The 10273-nt window shown below is 37.0% G+C and overlaps 1 protein-coding gene across 1 annotated transcript; it reads right to left on the bottom strand.

The window, feature by feature from the left end:
• Positions 1–2513: 2513 nt before the first annotated feature.
• Positions 2514–9679, bottom strand: psmb10 (proteasome 20S subunit beta 10). Its single transcript, XM_043218244.1, has 9 exons — positions 9532–9679; positions 9396–9461; positions 8932–9025; positions 7505–7602; positions 7266–7406; positions 4399–4514; positions 4199–4257; positions 3617–3768; positions 2514–2874 (listed from the first exon to the last, which is right to left on the bottom strand). Exons 2-9 carry the CDS (start codon positions 9452–9454, stop codon positions 2763–2765), a joined length of 831 nt encoding a protein of 276 aa, XP_043074179.1. The 5' UTR covers positions 9455–9461; positions 9532–9679; the 3' UTR covers positions 2514–2762.
• Between the last annotated feature and the right edge of the window lie 594 nt (positions 9680–10273).

Genomic DNA, 10273 nt, shown 5'->3' with positions numbered 1-10273 from the left:
GAAATTTCTGGCTCGCCTTCCAATGCAGCGATTGACTTCTGATCACCAGGGGAAGCCCAAGAGGGTACAGCTGATACCCCACATGAGGGTCCAGACTGCCCCTTTGGCAGCTCCACTGGTTGCAGAGTTTAAGCATGTGTGCCACAACCCGAAATGGACCTCACCTGTCTGCAGCCAGGATGAGAACCATGTCAAACCTTAAATTGAATGAGGCATAATCAAGTGTTGATTGATTATTTATCAATATCCTCCAAACCACTTTGAAATCCTCTTCAGAGATTTCAACTCCAATCTCTCACTCCCATTTTTATCTGAACTTTGTGGAAGGGGATGTAGCTTATAGTAACTTTCCATAAACTAAAGATAGCTGACGTTTGTTTGCCCTGAAATGAAAGACATTCATCAATAACTGACCTCTTCTAGGGGAACTTGTATATGTACACAAGTAATTCCTTATTTGTAAAAATCTGAAAAAATGTTTTTCGGGAGATTATATATTTTATTACTGTTGTAATTAAATAAAAGGTGTTTAAGCAAAATCTAAATAGAGGTCCTTGATTGTGTATATACCCAATTCCTTCCATTGAGTAAAGGCTCTATCCAACCTTAAAGGAGGGAATGATGGGAAATTTGCAATTGGAATTAAGAGAAAGAGTGATTTTATCTTAAGGTATTCTCGATCTGACTCCAAACTCATAGCTTACATTTTATGACAATACTATTAAATATTTTTGGTCTAATATCACTGGAGAAAGTAGTACTGCTCCAAGATCATAAGGATGGCAGTAATCCTGCTATATTTGGAGCCGATCTGGGGCAACAGCAGACTGTTCCAACCATACTGCAAAAACTTGTAAATGGGTGGCCCAGTAATAAAGGTGACAATCTGTTTTAGATTACAAAAATTAACTTTGTTGATTCTGTGACTCTTGTGATTCCATAGAATAACAGAAGAATAATCAAATCTATTTGTATAAAGAAGGGCTTAGTAATAGTATTGGAATATGTCTAAATAAATACAATATTTGAGGAAGAAATATGCCTTTTATCACTTTTATTCTGCCCATTAGGGAGATCAGGAGAGTTTTCCAAAATTGTTTTGTAAGGGGTCGAAATTATCTTTGAAGAGCAGAGAATATAAGTAACCATAATTCCCAAGTACACAATTTTTTTCCTTGGAATCTTTAAATAGGCAAGAAAGTATTATAGACAAATCTTTCAATCCAATGGGCACGACTTCACTTTATTCAAAATTAACTTTAAAGCCAGAAAATGTCCAAAGGTAGTAATGGTATTTCACTGTGTGTAGTTAACTAAAATAATATACAAGTTTCAGTTTTTTAAACAAATTATTTAAATAAATTTCCCTCGATATTCAAATTTTTTGGCACTTACCTTACATTAAAGTACATTACTATCACCCTATTGTTCTTCTGTTTAGTGCTTCGATTCAATCTGCATAGTTAAAAGAGGCTATATAAATAAAGTAAAGTGACTGAACACCAGCTGTTTTCTCAAGGTATCCATCGTCAGGTCTGGATTAATTGACACCCTTGCCCCCATGTAGATCACTGGTTGGTTCTGGCTGGCCAAATGCAAGATGAGATCCTTGGTTTGATAGCGATAAAGCCTGGCAATGAGTGCTCTTGGTCTGCCGTTAGTCATCTGTTTTTGAAAATCGTTTGAAAACAATCCCCTCCTAAGAGTTTCGGAAGCAACGTCTCAACAAACCTGGTAGGTTGTCCTTCCTCTTCTTTTTCTTTTATATCCACTATACAGATGTTTTGGCAGTGAGATCTAGATTCCAAGTCATCCAATTTTATGTAGACTACATCTGTGCCGACTCCACAGTCAACTTTGAACACAGCTGCTCGAAGGTCTCAATTCCATAGATATATATACTGCTCAATTTGCTGTTTGTGTGCATTTGCCGCTCTATTCTCTCAACTTGCATTACAACTTTTTGTACTGTACTTGTTAGTGTGGAAAGTGAAGTTAAAATGTTGTCCATAGTGGCGATAGGAGTATTAATAGCAGCCAAAAGATTGTTGTTATATATGCTGGTACAGCCTTTTTTTAAACTTTGTTTGGCTTTTTCATTGTTCAATGGACTGTGCACTACTGAATTCTTACAGTTTTTCCACAAAATGATATAGGTGAGAAAATTAGGATAGGTCAATAGAATTTCAATGTCATAATCACGGGTCTTGACTGATTTTAAGCTTCCCAGTGATAACAACTGTAACCAAAAATAAAACTCATACTTAAAAATAATAGATATAATATAATTACTTACAGTAGCTAAAAATAAATAAATAAAATGGGTTAAGTGTTGTTCGAGTTAGGGAATAATATAATGGGACAATTCCCATGTTGAAATATGTGCCTATAAAAATTTTGTAAACAACAATTAATATTTAGCTCAATTAGTTTTAAAAAATGTCACTCTGAGACTGCAAAAACAACAATTCCATTTGTCAAATTGTATTAAATGAACTACAAAACTACACAAATATCTTTTATCTGACAGGTGTATAGAAATGTTTTATTCAGCATTCATCAGGTCTCTTCAATATTTTACAATGTTTGCAAAACAGTTTTGAGCAGTTCAAATGCAAGAGACTGGATACAGGGGAAAGGTAAAAAATATTTTTTAAATCAAAAAAAGGAAAAGTACTTTTTCTTTTCCTTAATCTCAACTTTTAAACACGTACAGTATCCCTCATATTTTCCGATAATTGAAGGAAACAATTTATTTCGTCTCATTCTGTGTCCATCACTTGGACAGATTCATCGACAAGATCCAGCGTTAATGGAGTCACTGTTTTTGTGAGCACAGCAGTAGTGCCAGGCTTGTATCTGTACGTACCCTCCCTGGTTTATTGGAAAAAGAGAAAAATATTTAGTCTTAAGAACATATCTACAGTGAATATAAAAAGTCTACACACCCCTGTTAAAATGCCAGGTTTCTGTTATGTAAAAAAGTTATATGAAGATTAACCATTTCTGAACTTTTTTACTTTTAATGTAAACTTTAACCAAACAACAACATTAAAAACAAACTGAAATCATTTAGGAAAGGTAAAAAAAAAAAAAAAAAAAAAGAAAAGAAAAGTGGTTATAAAAGTATGCATTCCCTAAACTAATACATTGGGTGTGTGTCTTTTTAGACAGATAGTGAGACTATCAGCATTACACATCACATTACACATCATACACATTAAATTACACATATACCAAATCAGATGTTTTTCTTTCCACCCTATCCTTAGCCCAGACACATGACACATAGCCAGTTATTTGCAGAAATTCCTGCAACTCTTGTTGCTGTAGACATCTTGACAGCCTGCCTAAACAGTTTTCTTCTGATCTTTTGATCAAATTTGAAGGGACATCCAGTGTTTGGTAATGTCACTGCTGTGCCATATTTTATCCACTTGATGATCAAAACATCCTTATCATGTGTAAACATGTGTAAACATACTTATCGGTGTCTGTTTGGGCAGTGTGAACATGACACTTTTTTTAAGAGAATTATTAATCCAACTTGTTTATTAATCCAATTCTTCATCCCCCTATGCACACACACACAATCCCATAAGTCTATACATCTCACCTCAATCCTTTCTGAACAGGCTGGTCGTATCCTCTCAGATAGTCCACAGTTTTGTCTGTGATCACACACAGGTCTACATTGCTGCCAGAACCCAGATCACAGAAGATGCCAGCGGAGATGGCATCTCTCACCAGCTGCTTAGCTTCCTCCAGCTTTTCATTCCAAAGGGTTTAGAAGTAGGTTTGGAGTAGGTTTGGAAAGAACAAATATAGATCATGAGTTTTAGAATTGGAATAAAAAAAGCACATTCAATTAAAAAAATCCGTTCAAATAATAATTATTTATGTTTTGTTTGTTTGATTAATTTATTGATTGATTGAATTTTTTTTTACACAATATTATAGAAAATATAATATTTTATATGCAGTCAGAAAATGGCAATATGAACATTATTTCAATTATCTTCTGTGTTCCATGGACAAACAATTAATGCATGTTTAGAAGTCTATTTTAAAATACACAGAATGTTTTTATATTTATATTTAAGTCCACATATACCCTTAATTACAACTACTAAAACATGAAATATGTAATACCATGTGTGAAAATATTAATAATAATGTCTATAAACAGTTGTCTGACCTCCATGTTTGGCTTGTAACGGTCCTCAAATACAGAAATGGCAGAAGCTGCTCCAGAACCTGAAATATATATATATATATATATATATATATATATAAGGGCAGGTGGTGAAAACAGTATTTGTTTGTTTTTTTATTTTAAAGATAAAAAGATGCTAGACTGTTTGTTTAAAGAGAGGAAGTAAGGAAGATCAACTGTACCCATGGTAAGGAAAGGCAGCTTATCATAGGAACCATGAGGGTAGATGCTATAGAGCTGTGGGCCATTGACATCCACACCTCCCACAATTAGAGAAGAACCGATGTGCCCCTGATACCTACAACAATGTGAAACAATCAGCCCAAGTCCTAAGACTATTTCAAAGTAGTCCTTCAAGATAAACAAATCTGTGACCCTGGACCACAAATCCAGTTATAAGGGTTAATCGAAAATGTTTTGAAATATATATATATATATATATATATATATATATATATATATATATATATATATATATATATATATATATACATATAAAACTTCTTGAAACACGATCTTTACTTAATATCGTAATGATTTTTGCCATAAATTAAAAAATTGTCTCCAGGTTATATATGGTTCCTAGAGTGAAAGAGACACTGTCCAAAACACTATGGGAATGCCTCCTGCATGACCATGCTCTGAATCTGATGTCCTGGGCGGGTGACGTCAGTGAACAGGAAAGCATAAAGGCACAAGCGCCAAAGCTGGCTTCAGCTTTAGATCTGTGCTGACAGGGATGCTGGAAGTACAAGAACAGGACGCAGTTTGAGTTCCCGAAAAGGAATGTCTCCAGGTTATGAATATAACCATGGTTCCTTGAGGGAACGAGACAAAACACTATGGGAACGAGATGCCCACACCACCAGAGTCTCGACATAAACTACTAGGATGAGAGGACTGAAGCCCCTGGCATCATACCAATGTCCTATCCACAGAAACGGACAAAGGAAGAAAGGGTGGACCAATCCTTTGCAGCATTGCAGATACACCTGCTAAATTGGCCCTTGAGGCCGCCATACTCCTGGTGGAGTGAGCCTTGACTCCCAATCTACTGACTGATGGTCTGCCTAAAGCAGGCTGACCTGTCCTCGGAGGACCAACGCACACAAGCAATTGGTCTGACCTTCTTCACAAGGCTGTCTCATTCTGTACATGTCCAGTGCTCCCACATGACACACACAGTTTAGCTTCTTCTGGTCGGGGATGAAACACCTGTAGCACGATGGGGTGTAGTGCAGAAGTAGTAGGGACCTTCGTTGTTCAAGGGTACAAGAAAGCTTTCGCCAGACCGGGCACAAAGTCTAGATTGTATGGGGCCACTGAAAGGGCCTGAAGGTCTCTCCTACTCGCTTCAGAGAAGTGATCGCAAGTAAGAACGCTGTCTTAATAGTGAGATGGTGATCAGAAATCTCTATGGGCTCGTAAGGGGGTCTGCCCAGAGCCTCTAGCACCACTGCCACATGGGGACACAAGATCATACTGGCGGTCTCAACCTTAGCGCACTGTGGAGGAAGCGTATTACTAGGGGTGTTTACCCACAGTCCTGCCACCGAACGGTGAGTGGTAAGCCGATAATGCCGCCACATGCACCTTCAATGTGGAGTGGGATAACCCTGCAGAGAATCTAGCCTGCAGATACTCTAGATCTCTAACAACTGGGCAATTAACTGGGTCTTGCCGGCAAACTCTGCACCATGAAATGAAGAACTTCCACTTCTACACTTTCCTCATTGAGGGAGTTCTGGGTTGGAGACTGGTCTCTACCACATCAGCTGAGACTCCAGAAGGGCCCACACCTACAGCTTCCACAACTCTGTGCGGGGCTGAAAGATTGTGACCCCTGCTTATGAGAGGAGATCCCTCCTGACAGAAATTTCACTGTCTAGGAGATCTTATCAGGCTTGAGAACAATACTCGGCCCGGCCAGTCTACTAACGGGTCTACTAACAGTAAGTGAACACCGTCTCTGCGCACTCACATTAGAACTCCTGAAAGCAGAGGGATAGGGGGAAAAGCGTACAGACGAAGCCTCTGCCAGGTCTGTACCAAAGTGTCCAGTCCCAGAGGAGCTGGAGGAGGTAGAGAGAACCAGAGGGGACATTGTGCATTCAGATGATTGCGCAGAGGTCCACATATGCCTGATTTCTCCATATCTGCTTCACCACCTCGGGCTGAAGCATCCATTCCCCAGGCCTCAGCCCCTGCCTCAACAGGGCATCTGCTTCCACATTTAGGTGGCCAGGAATATGAATTGCTCTCACCGAGAAGAATTTTTCCTGACTCCACAAGAGGATCAAAAGAGACGCTCTTCTTATGAGCCTCCTGATATAAGGAGTTGGTACTCGTTGAGGTCCGCTCCACCCAGCAACCCCATGAGCTGGAAGGTATTGAGGAACAATGGAATGCCACCACTTGCACACATGTCCCAATGCACCTGCTGACAGTCATAGTCTCAGCATTATGTTCACTGAATGGACCGAAGGCGCACGATCTAGCTCTTTCATTCAGAGCTCCGAGGCAAGCCACACAGAGTGCGTTTGTCTCTGGCAGTGATGTTTAACGATCGCAGACATTGCACAACGCTTGCAAAGTAACTTGCCCTCGCCCCTTTTTAGACGCAGTTCGAGTTCCTGAAAAGGAACTCTTATTTTGACTCATACAATGTTTTGTTGGTTTCGCTATAAATATATCTATGCTACTTATACACTATATATTCTTATACACCTGAAAAAAGGTGCTTAAAAGATTTTCACAGTGATGTTATAGACAAACCATTTTTGGTTCCAAAAATAATCATTCATTCAAAGATTCTTTAAAGAATCATCTTTTTTTTTATCTTTTTATAATTTTTCACCACAAAGAACTATTTGTGAAACAGAAAGGTTCATCAGATGTTAAGGTTTTCAGTCATTTTTAATTTTGTGACCCAGGGTCACATATTATCATCTAATTTTTCTAGTGACCCTTGACCACAAAACCAGCAATAATTTTAAAGATGTGTAAATCATACAGACAAATGAATTGAACTATATAAATGCTCCATCACCTAAACAGCATCTGTTTGAGCTGTCTGGTCACCATGGCAACAAGAGGAGGCCGTCCTGTGTTAAGTGAATGCAGTTCCACATTTGATGACATCATCTGAGTAGTGACCTCAGCATCTGCTGCAACACCTGCACCACAGCAACTTTAGCGGAGAGAGGACAAAAATATAACACACAATGTCAAGAAAGGTTTAGACATAGGCTTGAACTCAAATGATGAGCAAGCAAGGAACTGACTTACTATATTTTGGGGGCTATATAATGGATTTTCATACAGTTTTTATCAGCAACGACCATATCATCCGTGGCTCTAGTGTCTGCACCTAAAATCACTCCATCCTATAAAAGAAAACACATTTTATTTTTTTCAATTACATTTTATGAATCATTTTATTGATTTAATATTGCAGCGTTCATTTACAATCAATTTATTACATAAACATCAAAAACATAAACGTTTTTCCCCTTTATTTTATCCAACTATATAGAATGATTGAAGAAATATAGAATGATTGATGATATATATGTACTTAGGCTTAATTAAATATTTGGTCCCACTTTATATTAAGTTGCCCTAATACCTGTATTTACAATTAATCAATTACTTTCTATTTATACAGCGCTTTTAACAGTACAGATTGTATCAAAGCACTGAACAGTATCAAACAGCAGAATAGAGTAATGTAATGTATAATGATGAGATTAAACAGAGACAGACCGTCTATATATAATCAAATTGACAATAATTGTTAAAAAATTGTCACCAATTTACATACAGTAGTATCAGTAGATGAGTAAATAGTGTGTAACCAAAACGTATCTACAGCTGTAATATTTGTACACACGTAACAAACAATGTTTGCAATGAATTTCATTACTTAGTTACTTTTTATGGAAAGTAATGCCATATGTTGAATGGCAGTGGAATGGAATAGACGAGAAGGTTCAATACTATTCAGCAATTAAAAAACAATGAAGCATAATTGTTAGTTTATTTTAAATAATTTTTGCTTATCATTGTGGTTGAACTGGATCATCAAAGGTCAGCAACAATTGACCTCCAACACTGCTAACAACCCTCAATGGTATGTGCAAGTACAACAATGTGTAACAGGACATTGGTAACAACACTTTTTGGTGAAAAAAAAACATACAAATATGTGGCAAAATAAACAGCACTTTTTCGTAAAGAACGTTGTACACTTCATATTAAGTAAACAGTTCCTATAAATTTAACAGTAAGTTAGGCTTTACATATAAATTTTGTTTGGTGTCCAGAATGTTACACTTTATATTAAGTTTACAACTCCCCCAACTCTAGATCCAACTCCTCCCAGTTTACATATCCCTAAACCTACCCATCTTCCATTTCCATCCCTAAACCTACCCATTTTCACCCCGTGGAACAATTTGTTCCAATTACTCTTACATATATTGTTGTTACAAAATGTAGTTATATAATTCCTGTTATTACCAATGTCTTTTTACACATTTGTACTTATACCATTCTGACCATTCTGTTACTTGTGTAGTTGTAGATACTATGTATCAATGTGTACTTACACTGTGATTACATACTATGTACACATAGTTTATATGTACAAAGACAGGGTAACTTAATAAAAAGGGACTACATATTTAAATAAATGGTGTTTTGATCAAACAGACTTTGAATATAAGGCCAGCGATGGTAGTGCCAGTCTTCCTGGCGTTTGGCGCACTGTAACCTTTCTCTGACAAGTTTGCTTCAAGAACAGCATTTCTGTGAAAGTATAGAAACATCACAAACATAACAGCATGCATATTAGTATGCCACTAGGTAATTATTGTACGTTGTATTATGTATTATCTTGCAGTCCAGTCTAATGAAAAGTCGTGTAAATAGGAGGCTACGCCAAAAAAAAAAAAAAAAAAAAACTCGTTACATCGATACTCAAAATGGACTTTGACGAAAATATAATACGCAGTTTCGCTTGCATATTAATTTCACATGTACCCTACGCCAAAATCCATTTGTATATATCTGTACAACGAGATTTAGTTTTTTTTATTTGGCATTCATATTATAAGCACATTCATGAGAAAGGGTAGTCTACTGATCAACGTTGTCAATAGCTAACGATGTCTCTCACCTGCGTGTGTTCTCAAAAGAGAATCCTCCCGTCGGTGTCTTTGTAGATATGTTTAACATCTTTAACCTGCAATGGATGATCTATATAAAGTTATAGCTCTAACAATGGAGTAAAGCGCTTTTAAACGTTTACTTACCTCACTTTAGACAAAGAGTCGGTGCGTCAGCGTTTTTGACGCCCAGAACTGCAGACGGTTCTTCTTTCACTTTCACTTCTGACACATGATCGCTTCTCGGATCGGTTACTGGACTGGATTAAGGGTTGTTGCCTTATTCAGGGCTAGACTGGGACAAAAAATTGCATTTTAGCCCAGATCGGCCTACTACATCAAAATGCTACCCATATAAACCATATACATGAAAGACTGAGAACTGAAACATTAAATACCTTTATAAAGTGTAATTTTTTAATGTAATAAAACTATAATCCACATGAACCATACATCTACTTATGAGATCCATCTTGTGTGTGTGCGCCTTTGTGTTTTATATCGTTGATCAGAGTATCACTGTTTCCCATAACATCAAATAAACTGTAAAAAAAAATGGGAGTTGTTTAAAGATATGATTGGGTCAGCCCAATGCCAATTAAGAAAAGAACCAATGGGCTGCAGATTATGTCGCACGCACCTGTCTGTGACTTTTTTTTTTGACAAACACATTACACAGCCTAAATACAGCAGCGCCGTCAACTAATTAGGTAGAAAAAACTATTACGTTGAAAAAAAAATTACGTTGACCCTGAGGAAAAATTACCAGTCTACCAGATGGACAGTCCTCTTCTTTTTTTTGTCTGAGGTGTGTTGATTTTGTTTTTGCATAGTTTTTACCAGTTGACCGTAATCTTCTACGTTTATTACTTATTTTATTATTTATTTA

The sequence above is a fragment of the Puntigrus tetrazona genome, chromosome 19 (assembly GCF_018831695.1).
Source record: "Puntigrus tetrazona isolate hp1 chromosome 19, ASM1883169v1, whole genome shotgun sequence".
In the NCBI taxonomy this organism is placed as follows: Eukaryota; Metazoa; Chordata; class Actinopteri; order Cypriniformes; family Cyprinidae; genus Puntigrus; species Puntigrus tetrazona.
Note: the sequence above shows the minus strand (reverse complement) of the source record. Positions and strands in the feature narration are given on the sequence as shown.